The sequence below is a fragment of the Mobula birostris genome, chromosome 12 (genome assembly GCF_030028105.1).
Source record: "Mobula birostris isolate sMobBir1 chromosome 12, sMobBir1.hap1, whole genome shotgun sequence".
NCBI lineage: Eukaryota > Metazoa > Chordata > Chondrichthyes > Myliobatiformes > Myliobatidae > Mobula > Mobula birostris.
Window position 1 is genome coordinate 68,428,195 of NC_092381.1, and position 22,760 is coordinate 68,450,954.

Genomic DNA, 22,760 nt, shown 5'->3' on the forward strand with positions numbered 1-22,760 from the left:
TGAAGGGGTACGTTAAACACATACATGTACATGTTTAGCAATTACATGGTCCATTCCCCTGACTGTCCCCTCCAATTTAACAACCTACCTCACCTCACTGTCAATTCCTACCATATCCCTGCACACACCCCAAGTTGCTACACAAGAGCACATTGAGATCAGAAGCATGGATAGGGATTTCAACACATGTGCTGAGGAAATGGATGCTATTGACAGCTGAAATAGCCAGCCTTTCTCAGTGCTCTCTATGATATCCGTAATAATTAATTCCACAATTTTCCTGACAACTGATGCTGAATTAACTGGCATTCATCATTCCTAAATTCCAGTGTTTCATTTGCTGCTTTCCAATTCACAGAAACCATTCCAGATTTTAGACAATCTTGATTCATAAATTCCAAAATATCTACATCCTTGAAGACATATATTTAAAAACCCTATTATTAAAATCAAGTTCAAAAGGTTTGGCAGGCTTTAGTCCTGCTAAATTTCAGTACATTTTTCCTTAATCTAATGCTTCATGCTCTAGTACACCATTGAAATGCCTAATTCTCATTAGACACTTGATTTTCCATTAATCTTGCTATGTTCTTTTGGCCTACACCTATAAAGACAAAGTAGTTATTCAATATCTGCCATTAGTTGCTCATATTGCTTTTTTCCATCTTAGATTCAAAGGAACCCGTGTCTACTTTGTGGTGCTATGTTTAACCTATTCATATATTTTCTGTTATTTAAGATTTAAGATTTTCCGTTATTTATAAAGATTAGCCATGACTTTACTAGATGATACATCTGGCTTGAGGGACCACATTGGCCAACTCCTACCACTTCCCAGGTACTTCTGAAATATTTCTGCAAACATTTGACATGGGACTATTTGCCATCATTAAACATCATTTTTGACTATGAGATTACAAATTCACCCTGGCACACAACTCAAGGTGAGATCTAAAATAACTGGTTCCCGGTTGGTTCCACGATGTTGTTCCAGGAAACCGTTTAATAATATAAATGTATCTCACAAACTACTTTTCCAGTTGTACTTAATACAGAGTGGAAAACAGTATCTCCACAATCATTGACATCATCTGTGGAACAGCTTCCTTATCCAAATCGCACTCTTGTATGCCAACAAATATCTTTCAATTTTACAGCAAAACAAGAAAGCCAAATTTGGTAGAAAATGCTCTGACAAAATCTGTATTAAAATGTAGAAAAAGCATTTCAGGATGTATATTGTATACATTTCTCTGACATTAAATTCAACCTTTGAACCTTTGAATTAATTATGACCAATAAATATATGCAATGGAAAGGTCACAATATCCACCGTGATTTTAGGAATGTTACAGTATTACTTTTCCTCATTGTATCCCTGTCTGATGATATTCAAAGTTTCTTGACCATAATGATATTTCATTGCGTATAACTAGGATGTAATGTTGAGCATGTTGTGACCAATTGCGAAATATGCAAAGAAAAATACAGAAAGTATTTTGAAACATAGTATGGAAGACTTTTTTTAGAACTCTAATAATGAAGATCCCAAATAAGTTCTCAAGGTTCCCCATAGGAGTAGATTAAATTCTACAATATATTCTGCTGTGACCTCAGTCCTGGAAATACCTGGTTAAAATCAGGTCTTTGAAGTAATATTCATTTAGAGCAGGGGTTCCCAACCCTTTTTAGGCCATGGACCAATACAATTAAGCAAGGAGTCAACGGACCCCATGTTGGGAACCCCTGAATTTTAGAGAAATGACTGAAGACACAAGCCTGTCCATAAGACCCATAATACACAGGACTAGAATTAGGCTATTCGACCCATTAAGTCTGCTTGGCCAATCTATAATGGCTGATTTATTACTCCCTCAATCCCAATCTACTGTAACCTTTGAATACTCTTACTAATCAAGTACCTATCAACCTCTGCTTTAAATATACCCAATAATTTGGCTGCCACAGCTGTCTGTGGCAATGAATTCCACAGATTCACCAACCTTTGGCTAAAGAAATAACTCATCTGTTCTAAAGGGATGTCCTTGTATTCTGTGGCTGTACCCACTGGCACTACACTCTCCCACTATAGGAAACATCCTCTCCACATCCACTCTATCCAAATCTTTCATTAAATTCCAACTTCAATCGAGAATTTCAACAGCCACTGTTCAAACAATTTTCAGTGATCAGTCACACTGAAGATCACACAAATGAAGTCTTTGATTTTTGATTTATGACTAAATAAGTTACAGCCTCATGAAGTTGCTTAGATAATCCACCAGACATCAAGTTATATTTGTTAATAACAAAACATAATTTCCTTCTTGTGAGCTTTTTTGAAATAAGACAATAAATCCATAGAACTCAGGCAAACAAGCATACATCATAATTATGGAGGTAATACTGTAGACAAAGTTCTCTTGTTCTTCATTAAAGCCACCACTGCCTCCTTTACCATCCATAATACTTACCAATAAATGAGGTTTGTTTCCTTTTTTTTGCAATTTGAGCAAGCACAAGTTATTTCAAAACAATACTCCATGGTAATTTGCTAGACAGTCCAGAAATATTCAATTTGAACCTAATCTCACAGTGAAAGTGAACAACACTAATGGGAATTAAACTTTTGGTAATTATGTTAACAAGATTACAAACAAATTTCAGTTCATACTAAATGAAGGAATTTCAGCTTAATTAAAAGCATACTAAAAAGAACAGCTGTACTGACCCAGTGATGTATAACCTCTACAAAGCATCACTCCCACTCTCCCCCACCCCTGTTGCCTTGCTTGTAGGACAAGAAAAAGTTTAGAAAGTGCTTCACCAATTCTTGAAAGTAGTGGTGGACTGTTAAAGCAAATCAACTAACTTTAAAATAATTTTTCCACTCGCAGAATTTGCCCATCTCTTTTTGAATGCTCCGGTCTAAACGATACTCACTGAATCAGTCAGCAGTTATTCCAGGATTTACCTCTTGCCACAAATACTTGTTAGTTGCAAACTTTTTTTTTTACATTGATCATTTTTGTTTTCTGCTTCTCTCTAACCTCCATTGGCTAGCAAAGTATTCACTCTGACATACCTCAAGTCTGCAATTTTTACTCTAACCCTACAAGTTTATCTGAAGTCCTGTTTCCTCTTAATTGCTTGGATGAAATATCCCACAATACTGTTTAAAACAACAGCGGAGGAATTCTCTCAATCAATATCACAAAAAACTGATCATTTCATTTTGCAGGAACTTACGATGCACAATTGGTTGCTGCACTTCTAAAATTATAACAGTGACAACACATTTGCTCTGAACAGATTATATAAAAAGCAGTTTTTTAATTAAGGGCCTCCAATCAGTAGCTCCATTGTAAACCTTTACCACTACCTACGTAATGAAGGGAATTACAATTGGACAAGGTATTCAGGATGCTATTTGGTCAAAGAAAAGTAGCTGCCTAGATATTAAATCTCTCCTAAAGAGAAGTACAAACCCTGCACTGGCAATTCCTCTGCTACTAATATTGATCAGAGATAGTTATCAGGAGCGCTGCATATGCAGAGTACTTAGTATTGCCAAAGATCCCTCCTATCCGTCCAACAATCTCTTTGCTCTCCTACTATCAGACAGGATGTACCGAGCATTACGACAAAGGCTGTTAGGATGGGAAACAGCTTCTTCCCCCAGGCCGTGAGCCTACTGAACTCCCTGCCACGTCCCAGATCTCATCACTTATGAAGCACCAGTAATGTTATACAGTTTATTTTTTGACATGTGTCATAAATGAGCCTTCTGCTAAACGTAAGTCTTCTGGAATATATTTTATTATTTTTTAAATTTATTTATGGTAATGTTACTTTATGTGTTGTGTGTGAGTTGTATGTAATGTGTTGTGCATCTTGGTCTGGAAGAATGTTGTTTCGTTCGGTGGTATACATGTATAAGGTTGAATGAAAATAAACTTGAAATACTGATGCTAGGCTAAATGATCTGCAGTTTCCAGTTTTCTCTTACTTCACTGAATTGTGGGATTATACTTGCCACTTTCCAGTCCACAGGTACCATGCCACAAACTACAGAATTTTAGTAGATGATTCTCAATGCACCAATTATTTCATGGCAGCTGCTTTTAATACTCTGCCAGAGACAAAGTAGATAAGAAACTTAAATTAATTTCCTAACAGTGACCTAGAATAATGGAGACCTCAAAGTTGTACATTATAGCAAAACATGCATGTACTTCTCTTAGTCATAAGATAGGAAGTCAAACAAGTCTGTTCCACCATTCAATGGCTGATTTTTTTCCAACACCATTCTACCACCTCCTCCCCATTACCCTCATACCAATCAAAAATATATCAACTTCTGCCTTAAATACGCCGAAATGACTTGGCCTCCACAGCCCTCAATGGCAACAAATTCCACAGATTCACCACCCTCTGGCTTAACAAATTCTTCCTCATATCAGTTTTAAAGGGATATCCTTTAATTCTGAGGCTGTGCCTTTTGATCCTACATTTTCCTACTAATGGAAACATCCTCTCCACATTCACTCTATCAAGGCCTTTCAGTATCTGGTAGGTTTGTACCATCAAGGTTCTCGCCTAATGAGCACTGTTCCAATAGCAAACAAAAAAATTCAAAAATCCATGACAAAATAACTTTTTGGATGAATTTCCTATTCTCTTCCTCAAACATTAATTCCTTTCATCACTAGTGTAAAATAACAACAAATTGTATCATTATAACCATTCATTAATGGTCCTTTGATGGCATCCCTCAAAATTAACCTTCAATAAAGTCCAGGACACCCAGTAAGTCTCACAACCATCCTTGCCTGGAAATATTGCTATTTTTCCATCAAAGATCATGCATCTCAAAACCAACCAACAATGTGAGAGCACACTGACTTCAAGAACTGCAGCACTTCAAGGTAAAGGCTCATCAGCTCATTTTAAAGGATGATTGTGGGTGGACACAAAATACTGGCATTACTACCAAGTGCACTTCTATTGATGAATAAAAGAATTCACTATAAAGCTTACTATGAAAACTGAAGTAAAAATCCTTTTAAAAAAGTATCAGATTAAAGACCCGCAACACACATCAAAGTTGCTGGTGAATGCAGCAGGCCAGGCAGCATCTCTAGGAAGAGGTACAGTCGACGCTTCAGGCCGAGACCCTTCGTCAGGACTAACTGAAGGAAGAGTTAGTAAGAGATTTGAAAGTGGGAGGGCGAGGGGGAGATCCAAAATGATAGGAGAAGACAGGAGGGGGAGGGATGGAGCCAAGAGCTGGACAGATGATTGGCAAAGGGGATATGAGAGGATCATGGGACAGGAGGCCCAGGGAGAAAGACAAGGCGGAGGGAACCCAGAGGATGGGCAAGGGGTATAGTCAGAGGGACAGAGGGAGAAAAAGGAGAGTGAGAGAAAGAATGTGTGTATAAAAATAAATAACGGATGCGGTACGGGGGGAGGTGGGGCATTAGCTGTAGTTAGAGAAGTCGATGTTCATGCCATCAGGTTCGAGGCTACCCAGACGGAATATAAGGTGTTGTTCCTTCAACCTGAGTGTGGCTTCATTTTAACAGTAGAGAAGGCCGTGGATAGACATGTCAGAGTGGGAATGGGATGTGGAATTAAAATGTATGGCCACTGGGAGATCTTGCTTTCTCTGGCAGACAGAGCGTAGGTGTTCAGCAAAGCGGTCTCCCAGCCTGCGTCGGGTCTCGCCAATATAGAGAAGGCCACATCGGGAGCACCGGACGCAGTATATCACCCTAGCCGACTCACAGGTGAAGTGTCGCCTCACCTGGAAGGACTGTCTGGGGCCCTGAATGGTGGTAAGGGAGGAAGTGTAAGGGCATGTGTAGCACTTGTTCCGCTTACAAGGATAAGTGCCAGGAGGGAGATCAGTGGGGAAGGATGGGGGGGACAAATGGACAAGGGAGTCGCATAGGGAGCGATCCCTACGGAAAGCGGGGGGGGGGGGGAAGGGGGGAGGGAAAGATGTGCTTAGTGGTGGGATCCCGTTGGAGGTGGCGGAAGTTACGGAGAGCCAGGAGGGAGATCAGTGGGGAGGGATGGAGGGGGATGAATGGAATCAGTGGGGAGGGATTGGGGGGGACAAATGGAATCAGTGGGGAGGGATGGGGGGACGAATTTCCAGCATCTGCAGAATTTCTGTTGTTGCGAGATTAAAGACCCACACAGAATTGAATATGTGATGAGGTTCCCAGCTAAAATATTTGGTAATATATAAATTAACGAACTATTATTGAAGAATGACTGTTTAGTTATAAACTGACATATATTGTGGTTACTCTTGTGATGCATTTCTTTTGAAGTTAATATAAAATGTAAATAAAAACATTAGTATCACAGTACAGTAATGAATGACAAAATTGCTAGCAACGCCCAGATCCAGCTGAATTCCATGCCCAGGAAAAACACGGGGTTAATCTTTCAGGTTGATGACCTATAATCAAAATTATAAAACACCACATCTGAAAAAATATAAAACCAAGGAGCACATTTAGGAAAATAAAGATTGGCGAAGGAATGAAATATTGGGTGCAGGATAGGTGGTAATTACAGGTGTCCCCCGCTTTTCGAACGTTCGCTTTACAGAACGTCACTGTTACGAAAGACTTACAATAATTCCCTGTTTTCGCTAACAGGTGTTTTCACTGTTACGAAAAAAAAGCAGCGCATGAAAAAAAGGCAGCGTGCGCCCCAAGCAGCCACTCTCCCTCGGACTCAGAACTGCATTCTCACTGGCATTGCTTAAGCACGTGCCTGTGAGCAGCCGTTAGCAAGATGAGTTCTAAGGTATCGGAAAAGCCTGAAAGAGCTCGTAAGGGTGTTACACTTAGTGTAAAACTAGACATAATTAAGCGTTTCGATCATGGTGAACGAAGCAAGGACAAAGTGAGTTTGGCTTGTGGAAGTTGACGAAGATGATGTTGAAGAGGTTTTGGCATCTCATGACCAAGAACTGATAGATGAAGAGCTGATGCAATTGCAAGAGGCAAGGATAACAATCAAAACCGAATGCAGTAGCAAACGGACCGAAAGTGAAGTCGTCCAGGAACTGAACGTGAAGCAACTGCATGAGATTTTCGCTGCAATGCTAAAGTACGACTTTAATTTTGAAAGGGTACGTCGGTTTAGGGCATATTTGTAGGATGGTTTGAGTGCTTACAAAGAACTGTATGATCTAAAAATGCGCGAGGTTAAGCAGTCAAGCAAGCCTTCCACATCAGCCGATGAACCTCAACCTTCAACATCGAGGCAGGCAGACATAGAAGAAGATGGAAACAGAGACGATTGCCGATTGCGTCACCTCTGATCTGGGCCGACATTTATGCGCCAGGCGGCACCTAATTAATTTGCTTGTTTGTTTCGGCTTTTTTCTTAAAGATGTGCTGGGTGCGTCCCGGCTACCACTGTACCCCTGCATTCTTCGCTGATCGGTATCGGTTCGCTGCCTGGAGGGTGGGGGCCACTGCACCATTCCAACCTCCAATGACTCAGCCTAACACACCATCATCAGTGTGCTCGGCGCCGTCCCAATTCCGCTAAGTGATACTACACTGTACATACATTATTTCTACTTTATATCGGCTGTGTATTTTTACGTGTTATTTGGTATGATTTGGCAGCTTTATAGCTTAAAGGTTACTGGACAGCGCTTGCGCTGTGTTTTTGCCAACAGCGCTTGCATGAGATTTTCGCTATGAAGAACAGTGCGGCAATGATTGTGGTAAGGTATTTCTACTTTATATAGGCTGTGTACTCATCATATCATTCCTGCTTTTACTATATGTTACTGTTATTTTAGGTTTTATGTGTAATTTGGCATGATTTGGTAGGTTATTTTTGGGTCTGCGAACGCTCACAAATTTCTCCCATATAAATTAATGGTAATTGCTTCTTTGCTTTACGACATTCCGGCTTACGAATCATTTCACAGGAACGCTCTACCTTCAGATGTCGGGGGAAACCTGTACTGCCAAAACTAATTGGGGTCATGGCAATATTCCTGAGTAATGAAAGTAATCGTGCAAAAGATATGTCTAGAGAACACATGAATGATAGACAAAAACAAGAATGTGGAAAAGAAACAAGGAAAATCTGATGAGTGGAATGTGCAGAAATCAGGTAAATTCTTGGCCATGATGTAACTGATTTGGATGTGAATATACATTGCAAAATTAGCAAGGTTGTTGATTGCACTAAATCAGGGGATCTTGTTGATAGCGAATCAGGTTACAATGAATTTTAAAGAGATTCTGATCAATAATAGGGAGATGGGCTGAGGAATGGCAGCTTAGGTAAGTGCGAGGCAATGCACTTTAGACATTCAAACCAGGGTAGGCAAGGCACTGACAAATGTTATGGAACAGAGTGACTTGGAAGTACAACTACACAGTTCGCAGAAAGTGGCTATGCAAGTAGATTGGGAGGTGAAGCTGGCCATTAGAATGCTGACCTTTATTAGTCAAGCTATTGAGTTTAAGAGAAGGGATATTATGTTCCAGTTATATAAATTATTGGTGAGACTATACTTAGAGGACTGTGTATTGTGTAAGAGTTATCACCTTGTGATAGGAAAGACATTGTCAAGCTGGAGAGGCTGAAGAAATTTATGAGGATAGTGCCTGGATTAGAGAGCCTAAGATACAGGGAGAAGTTGGCCACGCTAGATCTTTATTCTTTGCAGTGAAGACAACTAAAAAGTGACCTCACAAGTGTTTATAAAATAATGAGGGCTATCGATAAGGTGGAGGATCATATTCTTTTCTTCCCCCCTCCCCAAGAGTTGGGGAATGCAAAACTAGAGGGCACAGATACAAGATAAGAGGGTAGAGATTTAAAAGGGACCTGAGAGTTAACTTCTTTAGACAAAGGATAGTGAGTGTATGGAATGAACTGCCAAAGAAGGCGGTCGAAGCTGATACAATTGCAACATTTAAGAGTCATCTAGATTGATAGATGGAGGGAACTTGGTACAGGTGGCCCCCGTTTTCCGAACGTTCGCTTTACGACACCACGCTGTTACGAAAGACCTACATTAGTTACCTGTTTTCACAAACAGAAGGTGTTTTCACTGTTACAAATAAAGGCAGCGCACGCCCGAACAGCCAAGTTCCTCCGCCGGAACTGCATTCTAGCCGGCATTGCTTGAACATGTGCTTTATCTCGATTTATTTTGTGCATCTGTTAGCAAGATGAGTTCTAAGGTATCGGAAAAGCCTAAAAGAGCTCGTAAGGGTGTTACACTTAGCGTAAAACTAGACATAATTAAGTGTTTCGATCGTGGTGAACAAAGTAAGGACATTGTCCACGCGTTAAACTTGCCTGCGTCCACCATTTGCACTATTTATGAAAAAAAGAATTTTGAAAGCTGCCAATGTTACTGTTGGTTCTGCTCTTAGCAAAGTGGTCTTAGTCGGCATCCAATAATGGATAAAGTGGAAAGTCTATTGCTTGAGTGGATTGATGGGTGTAAAAAGCGTGGCGTTCCGTTAAGTTTAATTATACTTAAGGAGAAATCAGTCAGTCTTTTTAATAAGCTGAAACAGAAAGCACTGGACGATGGTGATGAAAGTGTTGCGAAAGTGGAATTTAAAGGTAGTCATGGGTGGTTTGATTGGTTTCTGAGGCGAGGGCAGCTTCATAGTTTAAGCAATGGTCCCCAACCTCCGGACCGTGGACTGATACATTGCCGCGAAGAATGTAGTGGTGCAGCGGTAGTCGGAACGCACCCAGCACATCTTTAAGAAAAACACCAAAATAAACAAGCTAATTAATTAGGTGTCGCCCAGCACATAAATGTCGGCCCAGATCAGAGGCGATTGCCGATTGCGTCAGGTGGTTATTCGTATAAGCAAGTGTTTAGCTGTGACGAAACTGCAATTTATTGGAGTCTTCCCGATTCCGGTAAGTGAAACTACACTGTACATACATTATTTCTACTTTTAATAGGCTGTGTATTTTTATGTGTTATTTGGTATGATTTGGCAGCTTCATAGCTTAAAGGTTACTGGAGAGAGTGTTTCTGCTGAGAGCGCTTTCATGAGATTTTTACTGTGCTAGACAGTGCTGCAGAAAAGTACTTCTACTTTATAGGCTGTGTATTTATCATATCATTCCTGCTTTTACTATATGTTACTGTTATTTTTAGGTTTTACATATTATTTGGCATGAGTTTGTAGGTTATTTTTTGGGTCTGGGAATACTCAAAATTTTTCCCATATTGATAAATAGTAATTGCTTATTCACTTTATGACATTCCGGCTTACGAACAGTTTCATAGGAATGCTCTACCTTCGGACAGCGGGGGAAACCTGCACTTGGGAGACTTATGGACCAAATGCCGACAACTGAGACTAGCTGTGGATGGCATGAATCAGTAGCACTGAAGGGCCTATTTCTGCACTGTATTACTCTATGACTTTACAACATTATAATACTGCATCCAACATTTTAGTTCATGTATTGCAAACTTGCTGAACAAATCAGCCAATTTTCTGAATATTGAAAAGAAAAGACTTGTACTTAGACAGTGCTACAGGTCGCAAAGCAGTATACCCTCTGTTGAAAAACAATACATGTAGAAGTTAGCAAGTGTTAACAAATAGATTGAGGAATGAAGCAGAAGTAATAAAAGGAAATGCAGATCCTGGAAGATTGAAGCTAAAAAGAGAAAATGCTGGGAATGGAGACATGAGAGATTGTAGATGCTGGAATCTGGAGCAGCGCACAAGGTGCTATAAGAACTCAGCAGGTCAGTCGGCATCTATGGAGGGATGTGGACAGTCATCGTTTCCTTCCATAGATGTTACCTGACCCAAGGAGTTCCTCCAGTGCTTTATGAAAATGCTGGGAATGTTTAATAGCTCAGGCAGCACCCATGGACAGAGAAATATATTTTTCAAGTTAATAACCTTTCACAGTTGAAAGTTAATTGACAATGGCAAAAATGCTTTGTTTTTCTTCAAATAGTACCTGCAACCATTTATGCTCAGCGGAGTATGGATAGATTCTAGGTTAAACATTTCATCAAAAACTTGCCTGACTGCATCCCTCACTCAGTGCTAGTCTGCATCATCAGGTGAAACTATATAAATCACTCATCTGGATTGGGACTTGAATCCCCAAGCTTCTATTCCATTATTATAAAGGAAATCCATGTAATTTGTGATTTAGTCTCGCAGCTTCAAGTCAGAACAGACACATCAATTCATTGGAGGATTTTATTATTATTATTATTATCATCTGAAATTGCTTCATCTTCAGATTATTTTTAGACCAAAGAGTTTTCACGAAAACTTTGAATCAAGGGCCAAAATAATTTAATTTAATTATTAAAATAAGTCAGCATTAAATAGTGTGGACTCAACATATGCAAAAAAAATCTTACTTTTTGATCTCTAGTGCTCAAGATATGAGGTTTTAAACTTATCTTGCATGTTTCCATTAAGTATGTAACTTTACTCTAAATTGAGCTTTACTGACCACCAACTATCAGCTGCCTGAGATACAACCCAAGATTGTAAATTAACCTGCAGTTGTGGTTAACTCCTTGGACTCATTCTAGTGCTGGTGATCACGTTCTTCCAGAAACACCTTTTAATCGTTTTGCTGTCCTTTCCACATTTAATGTCCATCTTCCTCTAGAATTTTCAATAAATCAAATCTAAAATTTATGCTTATTTAGAGCAAAAAATGTTTGTGTTATTTGCCAAAATGAATATACAAGAAGCTACTGATTATTATTTGCTGCCCTCCCTCAGTTGCTGCAGAATAACTGCTGCACTGGCATTATACACCTGGGGCAATTACTTGGGTCTGTCCTATTGGCCAGAAGTAGGATAATTCCAAAAATGTAAATTACCACCCCAAATTATTATTTTCTACATTACTATTCAAAATGATCAAGTTGCCAAAGGATCAATGTGTTTATTATAATTACTAGGCCTTCTGTACGTTCGTGTAACATACTGCAAATTTGAATCTCATCGCTAAAAAATATATTTTGGTTTAAAAGCAAGTCAGATGCTCACCTTTGAATTCCTGCCAGTAGTTCTTTCACAGCAGGCACCAACTTCTGCAGGCTCTGAAATGCTTCCTCGGGAAGTGGCAGCTTGCTGTCCATTTCAACAGCAAATGAGTTGTAAGGAAGGTTAAAGGTCGCAAAAATAAGCGAACTAGGGAAAAATATTTTTTAAAAATCAATTTCATGCATTCTCACACAACTCATAAAATTGTTAATGTAATGGCACACAGAGCATTCATTTATTATAAATGGACTGGATCCGGGAGGGGATGTCGAGAGGGTGGGTCTGGACCTGTACAACCCCCTACTCACCTAAAATCTATCCACGCACACACTGTTCCTTTCTGAGAGTGGGGTATCCTCAACACACCCAAGTCCTGTAGCGACGGACAAGTGGCGAAGCGGTAGGCTTGACCAGCTGGGAACCACAGTCACAAGTCTGCATGCAGACGGCCGGGGACAGTGGTCACTCATGGATTACGGAGCGGAGATCTGGTGAGGCAGCGCCCTCTGCGTCTGAGCAGCCCTGTTTAGGGAGGCACTGCTCACCCTATAATTAGGGAAGGGCCTAGAAAAGGCGGCTCAAACAAAGCCCGCTCACACCAACCTGGCCAGTCTGCCGTGGCTGGTGGGTCATCCAACTCTAGTGGTAAGAATCCCTGTACAGCCACTCCAGGACGCACATATCAAACCCCACTAAGTGACTGAAAGGAACCATCATCATCCTATGGGATAGATAGCCAGAGATATTGAGAATTTTTCATTCAACTGATTGCTGGTTCTTGCATTCCAATTTAGTAGCCCATCTTTGTGCTTGTCAGTAAGTTGATGTTAATGCCTGGTTATCATTTCATAAATTTCAAGCAAAGACAACACTCAAATTTAACAATGATATAACATTGTCTTTGCAATCTTCAAAGTCAAGTTAGGGACTCAACTTCTAGTTTTCTCTGGTTCAGTCAACAATTGCAGTATTATCGTAGTGCAAAGAACAAAATTACTGGCTTACCATATCAAAAATACACATAATATTAGCTAATACATCACTACTGAATGTATATTTTCACCTGTATTTGGTTATTATATTCCAGACATTCTCAAAGGTAGCCCAGGTTTGTTGACTTTTTTTCACAACTTGAGAGTTTTCCATCTCTGACGCTGGGTCACTGGCGTTGCAGCTGAATGGGAGCAGAGTTATATGTCTCTCTGGATCAGGATGTAATGGTGACTGAGCTGAAATGTCTGCCATTTCCAACAACTTCTTTGATGTTTGCAAACACTCTGAGTTTTGTTCAATTTTCATATCACCCTTAAAAGATACAAGGGAAGAAAAATGGTTACATATAAAATCATTAATGTGTTTTTAATCTATTCAATATATGTATACTGTAATTTATTTATTATCATTATTTTATTTTTTCTTCTATATTATGTATTGCATTGAACTGCTACTGCTAAGTTGACAAATTTCACGTCACATGCTGGTGATAATAAACCTGATTCTGTTTCTGTTTTCTCTTCCCCACTTTTGGAAGAATATTGACCCCTCTGTCTAGACATTGATCACTAGATATCAGCACTGAAACAGGCCTTTTGGCCCACTGAAAATACCCTGACATCAAGCACACATTATACCTATACCATTTCATTCTCCTTGCACACATTATACCTATACCATTTCATTCTCCATCAACTCTCTCCATTGTCTACCATGCAAGGGTACAGTAGGAATAGCTTACACATGATCAACTAACCCACACGTCTTTGTACCGTGGGAGGAAACCAATGTATTAGAGCAGGGATTCCCAGCCTAGGGTCCATGGACTCCTCGGTTAATGGTAGGGGTCCACGGCATAAGACAGGTTGGGAACACCTAACTTAGAGTGAGAATGTGCAAACACCGTAAAAATACCACAGGTTGTCAGGATTGAACCTTGGTCACTAGACCTGTGTGGCAGCAATTCTACAGATGTGCAACCCAATATACATCTTAGGTTTAGAATGTTTTACAATTCAAATCTTAATGATACCACACTCGTAATAAATGGAAACCTAGTTGCCAATTAGGCCACAGCAAAATCCTACAAATCAGCACTAACAACTATAAAATTTGTTGCTGGTAACAATGACTGAAATTAAATATTAAATCAAACAGTGGGGGAAAAAAAGTGTCTCTGCCTTGAATAGTGCCATAGGATCTCTATTAACATTTGACAGATCTGGAAAGGTCTCAGACCTGTAGCTACCTCCCATTCATTGAACAGTCAGCCTAGATTACATTTTCCAGTGAGGTACAGACCAACAACTGAGCAAGATTCATTTATCATATGTACATCAAAAAATACAGTGAAATATGTTGTTTGTGTTAACAATCAACACACTTACTGATGTGCTGAGGGGCAGTCTACAAGTGTCACCACACATTCTGATGCAAGCATTCAGCAAAACATAAGTAGCAACAAGACAATAAAAAGTAAAACAAGCCCCTTCCCTCCCCTCCCCCCCCCCAAACACACCGAGACATTTCTCCAACTCCAGGACAGCCTCCAGCCTTCGGTCATCAGGTTTCAACATCTGATTGACCTTTGACGTCAACCCCCAGACTAGTCATTGCCAGGACCCTGAACTCAAGGCTCGAACTCTGGGGATGCCGACTGACCAGCCCTTATACCTCCTCATGCCTCCTGTTCACACAAGATCTGATCCCAGGACCCACTGACCTGGGACAGCCCAACATCCGCAAATGCTCTTTGTCACTTGCCCATGTTACTAGCCTTTGAGCACAAAGTGCGGAGCAGAGGCCTGCACTTTGGATGTCCTTCGTCACCAGTCCACATTGCTAGGTTTTGAGCGTGGAGTGGAGCTCTGACTGCTAACTCCACATTCCTTTCCAAAACCTTAACCTGATCTTTATCTTCCCAACATCATTGTTCCTAAACTCTAACCTGACCTCCTAACTCCCTGCTCTATCCCCAAAACCATCCTCATGATCTTAATTAACAATTAAGTCTGAGCCACGATCCTGATGGAGACCACTGCTTAGCACCATCTTGACTGGACTGGGAGATAAGAGGGAATTACAAGTCAGCCATGGTCAACGTTTTGAAACTGTATTCTTACTATTACAGCATGACATCATTGCAATGTCAAAACTAAATCCACAATTATTTACCAGAGCTAGATAACCAAAAGCAAAAAACAAATAAGCTCGATTCTCTTTTTGGCCTTCCATCCTTCAGTTTCCAAAAACTTCAATTGATGCAAAATTGTTTTTCAAGTATCCTGGCATGCAATAAACCAATGACTCTATCCTTATAATAATTGCGGGCACGTTATCCTCCAGTAGCTCAAACTAAAATGCAGATTTTTTTCCATGAAATATTCTCAATTTTAATTCCAAGCATTGTTGCTCAATAATCCCCCTTCCTCAAAGCCTTCCTTTCCCTCTGACACAAGCCTCTTCTGGACAGCCAAATACCTTGAATCACCCTGGACCTCCCCAAAATCATGCACTAAACACTTTTATTCTTGTTTGGAAATCTCTCCATAATCTTAATTGACTTTCACACATCTTTTCTAACAAGGCAATATTTATGTTAAAAGACAGAAAGCAACAGTGAACTCAAAATCTATCAAGAATTGTAAATAAGATCAAACAAGAGTGCTATTTCTTTCCCATCTATTTCAGGCACCTTCCCTTTGTTCTGCTCATACCTTTTTCACTCTTCTACCCTACCCCCATCTAGTCTACACAGCTAATCTTAATCCATCATTCAACTGGTCAGTCTTCTCTCATGCTCTTGAGATATTTATCCTACTACATACCAATCGCTGCTCCAGTGCATTATTTTCTAAACTCATGACAACCCAGTCCACATAGACACTACTTACTCCTGACTTGGTTCAGAGGCACCTCCCTGCCCCTTCCTCGCTCAGTTCGTTCATGGGATCACTTGGTCCATCACCACACTGTAATTATTACTTGCTGGTTTGCTCAAGGGTTCAATGCATTGTGCACTCATATTCGATGAATGCAAAACCATTACATCTGAAATTTGCATCCACAAGTGTATTCCTGAAAAAAGCAGCAGGTAATAGATGGAAGCAACTCTGACAATAAAAAGTCAAAAAAGACAAGCTACCTGCTGAGCCTGTTCCTTGTCACATGGTGAATCCTTTTCAGCCGTATTGCCTTCCCTTTTCCCAATAGTGCAATTTCACAAGAGGCAAGCAGGGAACTTAACTGGTATTCAAAGATGCACTTTGGAGTTAATATCCTACTGACATGGTTTATGGAGCTCAGAAAATTAGAGAGCTATTGGGTAACCCTAGGTAATTTCTAAAGTACATATTCCGCACAGCATTGTGGGCCGAAGGGCCAGTATTGTGCTGCAGGTTTTCTATGTTTCTGATGGCGTAGCCTCAAAAGTTTCACTAAATTTGGCACTGTTAATGATTCATGTCAATAGTTTCCCAAAGCAATATAAACTTTTACCTCCTGTAACAACTGTGCCAGTTTTACATTCAACCTTAACAAAATATTAGGTGAGATACCTCAGAAATCTTTGTGAGTAATTCATCCAGGACAGCCAAAGATCGGGGGAGTATACCACCATAATCTGATATTGAGGTGAAGGCTTTCAGTATGTTTTTGGACTCTGCCAACATCCAGGTAACAGTGAAGCGGTTATACTTAGGTCTCTTATCTAGATTTTAAAAAAAATTAAATCATTGGCAGTAAAAGTTCAAAATCCAAAGTAAATTTTATTATCAGAGTACATATATGTTAGCACATAAAACCCTGAGTTTAGTTTACTGCAGGCATACTTAGCACATCTATAGAATATTAATTGTAAACAGGATCAATGAAAGATCAAGTAGACCTTAGAAGACAATGAAAACTGTACAAATGGAAATATAAATAAATAGCAATAAATAATGAGCATGAAATAACAAGACAAAGAGTCTTTAAGGTGAGATCACTGTTGTGGGAACAGCTCAATAGATGAGTGCAGTTATCCTCATTTATTCAAGAGCCTGATGGCTGAAGGATAGTAACTATTCTTCAACCTGATGGTACGAGCCCTGAGGCACTTGTACCTTCTAACTGATGGCAGCAGCGAGAAAAGTGCATGGCCTAGGTGGTGAAGACCTTGATGATGGATGCTACCTCCCTTCAAACAAATGTTAACACTGCAAACCAACTGTAGGAGGAAACTGAAGTGTTGCTGTCACTGCTGCTCAAATTTTATGCCACTAGATTTGCAACTGCGCAGGCAAGCTATAAGTAGTTTCAGCTGTTTGGCATGACATGCTGAAATTATTACTGATAAGCTGCCCAATTATGAACAGTTTAATGGACTGGATCACACAAAGAAGTACAACTGAATTGATACCTCTCATAGTACTACTCTACAAAGTACTAATTTATTATAGCCTTCTGGTCTGAACTCTTAACAAGTAACCCCCATTTTTCAAAAAAAAAGTTCACTCAGGCTGTATGCTGCTGTCAGAAATCAAGTATCAGGGACCTGAAGTGAAACCCTGCCCTTCTTGTCACAACTGCATTTTTATCAACAGGCAGCAAAACACCAGCAAGAGGGGACGCAATGAATTTCCAGAGAAACTTCCTGAAGCCTTTCTGAAAAAGGTAGTGTCGAGAGGTCCTTTACCTCCTGGAGCCCAGGACACCCACTTGGCCCTTAGTCAAGCTGCACTGAGAGGAGAAACAAAGTTCATGGGACAAGTCAAGGCCCAATGACTTGGATAGAATGACTTGTCAAAGTTATCAACAATGTGATGATGTTTAAACATCATCACATTCTACACCATGTTAGTTATTCAATCAAGGCAGGCAAGACACTTCATTTCCTTTATCTTTGCAGGAGGTGGTGGTTCACATCTGACCCCTGCAACATCAATAAACTGACAAGGGCTAAGCAGAGTTACAAGGGCAAACTACATGAGACAGCAGGAGAGAACAAGAAACTGCAGATGCTGAATCTGGAGTAAAATAAGTATTGTTTGAGTAAGTCAGCAGGTCAGGTAGCATCTGTGGAGTGAAACAGACAGTCAATGGTTCGGGTTGAGACTCCTTATCTGGTTTTAAAAGTAGTGGGGAGATAGCCAATATAAAGAGGTGAGGGAAAGGGGTGGAGCAAGAACAGGCAAGGAGAGGAAGAAAAGTAACAGATGGAAGAGGGGAGAGTGGAAATAGTGGAGTGCGAGGTAACAAAGGATGACGTGAGATAATAAGTTTCTGATCAAGAAAAAAAGGAGGGGTCATGTGAATCCCTGGAGGAGTATAGAGGGGTGCAGGAGTATACTTAAAGAAAGAAAATCAGAAAATTAGGATACCCAGCCTATTCTGATCCGTTCTTGTGAACACATTCTTCATCTGGCTATTCCAGTTAAGCCTCTGCTTAAAAGCAAACTTGTTGCTCCCATCAGCTCCCCTCCCCGCTTTAGCCCTTCCTGCCAAATATAAAGTAAGCTGCCAATATATTGCCTCCCACCCCATTTTCCTGTTCCTGCTCCACTCTACAGCAACCTTTAGCGGGACAAATGGACACCAAGTCAGTGAGATGGAGGAACGAGTCAAGACTATGAATCTGTGAGCACAACTGTGCTGGTTTGTTGCTGATTCTACTTGTGTGACAGATCTCCCAATTTAAATACAGTCCTCAAATGAGGAGGTTTTAATGCCTTGGCCAATACTAGATAGACCATTCATTTTTCCCTTTTCTCTTTAGAATCAAAGTAGCAATTTGATACTATTAAATGAATTATTTAGCCAGTCTAGAGGTCAGTTATGCATTAACACATCCCGGATGGTCTGAATGCACACATAAAACAAACTTCTATTTATGGAGCTGTTCAAGTTCAGTTTCAGTTTAAAAATGACCTCCCTGTTTCTACCATCCCATCTCCCATGCTTTTTCTGTCAAGCTAATGTAATTCATGATGAGAGATTGAGATTGGGCCTTCAACGCAGCAAAAATTGAACTACAAAGTGGTTCTTGTCATCTTCTCAGGGTATTTGCATCTTCTTCCATGCACATAACCAGCCTTCCACCAATCATACTGCAGCCAAGAGATGGCATTTTGTAGGACGAGTCATGCAGGGTAAGGATGACATGATCAAGATGTTATCAATTAACAAGAACCAAGCTATGATGAAACTCTAGATAAGTAACAGGAAGTAATTGGAAGGGAGATTTTGTAAAGAATATAAACATGTAAATTTGATACAATTTTTAATTTTCATTAATGTCTTTTATAGAAACCTGTTGGAATCAAATAGAAACATAAACATAGAAAACCTATAGCACAATACAGGCCCTTTGGCCCACAAAGCTGTGCCGAACAAGTCCTTACCTTAGAACTACCTAGGCTTACCCATAGCCCTCTATTTTTCTAAGCTCATGTACCTATCCAGGAGTCTCTTAAAAGACCCCATTATTTCTGCCTCCACCACCGCCGCCGGCAGCCCATTTCACGCACTCACCACTCTCTGTGTGAGAAACTTACCTCTGACATCTCCTCTGTAGCTGCTTCCAGGCACCTTAAAACTATGCCCTCGTGTGCTAGCCATTTCAGCCATAAGAAAAAGCCTCTGACTATCCACACGATCAATGTCTCTCATTATCTTGTACACCTCTATCAGGTCACCTCTCATCCTCCGTCGCTCCAAGGAGAAAAGGCCGAGTTCACACAACCTATTCTCATAAGGCATGCTCCCTAATCCTTTCTATGGTTTCCACGTCCTTCCTGTAGTGAGGCAACCAGAATTGAGCACAGTACTCCAAGTGGGGTCTGACCAGGGTCCTAGACAGCTGCAATATTACCTCTCGGCTCTTAAACTCATTCACACGATTGATGAAGGCCAATGCACTGTATGCCTTCTTAACTACAAAGTCAACCTGCGAAGCAGCTTTGAATGTCCTATGGACTCAGACTCCAAGATCCCTCTGATAATAAATAGATCTGAAAACTAATTATGAAATGATGGTGCTAATCATTATATATAATTAATTACATGAATTTAGCAGATTGCAAAATAAAATAGGATGAAACAATTTGCATTTATATAGCACTTTTCACCGTCCCAGAATGCCCAAGTATAGAAATATAATATGAAACTTTCAATTATGAAATTCTAAAGTAAAAGTTGGGATGATCCATGATGAAGATTTGATCCCCAAAATGGTTAGAGTTTAGCAAATGCAAAGCATTACGGTCATAATTCTTAATAAAGACTAAAAAGGATCTTCAAATCTCTGATCAACGAAGGATTTTCATAATGTTAAAAAATCATAAAAGATGATTGAAATCATCTTTTTCCCAACTGTTTGCAGTGTGCAAACCATTGCTTAATTAACTCGGTACAGGAGGCACCTAATAAAGTGATCACTGAGTGTATTTCTGTATGTTTGTAGTCTTCTGCTGCTGTAGTTCAATGGGTTATCTATTCAGAGACGCTCTTCTGTACACTGCTGTTATACAAAAGTTACTGTCGCCTTCCTGTCAGCTTGAACCAGCCTGGCCATTCTCCCCTGACCTTTCTCATTAACAAGTTGTTTTTCATCCACAGAACTGCCACTCATTGAATATTTTTTTTTTTACACCATTCTCTAAACTGTAGGGCTGTTGTGTGTGAAAATCCCAAGAAATCAGCCGTTTCTGAGATACTCAAACCACCCCATCTAGCACCAACAAGCATTCCACAGTTAAAGTCACTTAGATCACATTTCTTGCCCATTCCGACATTTGGTCTAAACAACAACTGAACCTGTTGACCATGTCTGCATGCTCTTATGCATTGAAGTTCTGCCATGTAATTAGTGATTAGATATTTGTATTAACCACAGGAGTACAGATGTACCAAATAAAGTGGCACTGCATGTGTCTGCAATGTTTAAAGGAAATGCAGTAATGTGCAGCAAGTTGTTGGAGAGAAGGATGAGTGGCTTTAATGTGGTATTACATTTTGCTATTAGTTTGCAAGATTAATCAATAACTACAACTCCACCACTTGGGAACTGAGCAAATCAGAATTTTAAATCTCTTTTCATACCTGCTTGGAAATAATCACTTAAGATCTCTACAGATGATTGCAAATTCCTTTTCACTAGTAGTCCAAACACAGCCATCCAGTGTTTCTTCAAACATTGTAATAGGTTTCCTAATGACCACGGAGGCTTCACAAACAATATCTAATATCAAAATCAGAAAAACAATTACAGCGATTGCATCATTAATAACTGTTGAGCTACAATATTTGAAATGTACCAAGCTAACTTTTTGTCGTGTCAAGAAATAACAAAAAAAGTCAATAAGGTAAAGTATATGATGAGCAAGGCTTCTGACAAGCTCCTTCATGGTATGATGACTGGAAAACTGTTACTAGTGGGAGTTCTATTGGAGAAAGTTGTAATAACTTCAGAAATATATTAATTATTTTAAAGAACCTTGCAGGTTAGAACACTTGTCTGGTGAATTCTGCAGAAAAATGGTAAATGGAATTTAATCATAAGACTGCAGCAGATGCTGGGAATCTGGATCAATACACAAAAATGCTGGAGGAAGTAAGCAGGCTAGGCAGCATCTGTGGAGGGAAATGAACAGTTGACGATTTAGGTCAAGATCCTACATCAAATGTGTTGAAGTGGAATTTAGTGTGCAGTCAAATGAATTTGGAGAGGTGCAATTCAGCAAGAGAATATACAGTTCATCTTCTTTACCTCCCCTTATGATTCATTTCTAATCCAATTTTTGTGGGATCCCAAGTGGCTGAAGAGACCAACATGGGAACCACAGACTTCTTCATAGATGGGGCACATGGTGGCCAAAAGGATGGATTTTTAAAAAAAATATATAGACCTTATCTGCTTCTTACTGCCGAAACACAAGGCCTCCATGTACACCCAAAGTGTGGATCAGAGGCTCTCAATGCCCCCATCCTGAACACTCCTTTTATCCCTGCACTTATTCTTTCTCATATGCCTGTAAATCCCCCTTAATTCTTTTGTCCCTTGCATATACTAAGGGATAATTTATTGTTGTGTTGTGTTGGCATGTGGCCAAGTGGCTAAGGCGTTCATCTAGTGATCTGAAGGTCACTAGTTCAAGCCTTGGCTGAGGCAGCGTGTTGTGTCCTTGAGCAAGGCACTTAACCACACATTGCTCTGCAACGACATTGGTGCCAAGCTGTATGGGTCCTAATGCCCTTCCCTTGGACAACATCGGTGGCGTGGAGAGGGGAGACTTGCAGCATGGGCAACTGTTGGTCTTCCATACAACCTTGCCCAGGCCTGCGCCCTGAAAAACCTTCCAAGGCACAAATCCATGGTCACATGAGACTAACGGATGCCTATAAATATATAAAAATTTATTGTAGTCAATTAACCTACCAGCACATCTGTGGGAAGTGGCAGGAACTAACATAAACCAATGTAAACATGGGTAGAACATGTAAGCTCCACACAGAGCAAAGATTGTGAATGAACACAAATCCCTGCAGATGTGAATCAGCAGTGCTAACTGCTATGTTATCATGCCACCCATTTCACTGTGAAAATACTATAAATAAATATATTGATATGCTGCTAATACTAATGCTATTCATAACTCTGATCAAAACAGATTCTTGGAATGCAGACTTTTTTTTTACTATATCAGATGTACATCTCAGATGGAG

The 22,760-nt window shown here is 40.0% G+C and overlaps 1 protein-coding gene across 5 annotated transcripts in view; it reads right to left on the reverse strand.

The window, feature by feature from the left end:
* swt1 (SWT1 RNA endoribonuclease homolog) overlaps positions 1–22,760 on the reverse strand; it is a 155,500-nt gene that overhangs the window by 33,477 nt on the left and 99,263 nt on the right. For 4 of the 5 annotated variants that reach the window (XM_072274004.1, XM_072274002.1, XM_072274003.1 and 1 more), the window contains 4 exons: positions 21,138–21,276; positions 16,616–16,767; positions 13,129–13,370; positions 12,069–12,212 (listed from right to left, as the gene is read on the reverse strand). In XM_072274004.1, coding sequence (XP_072130105.1) covers positions 12,069–12,212; positions 13,129–13,370; positions 16,616–16,767; positions 21,138–21,276 — 677 coding nt within the window. Of the gene's footprint in view, positions 1–12,068; positions 12,213–13,128; positions 13,371–15,957; positions 16,137–16,615; positions 16,768–21,137; positions 21,277–22,760 lie in introns of those variants that run through there. The other variant, XM_072274005.1, reaches the window with a different exon arrangement.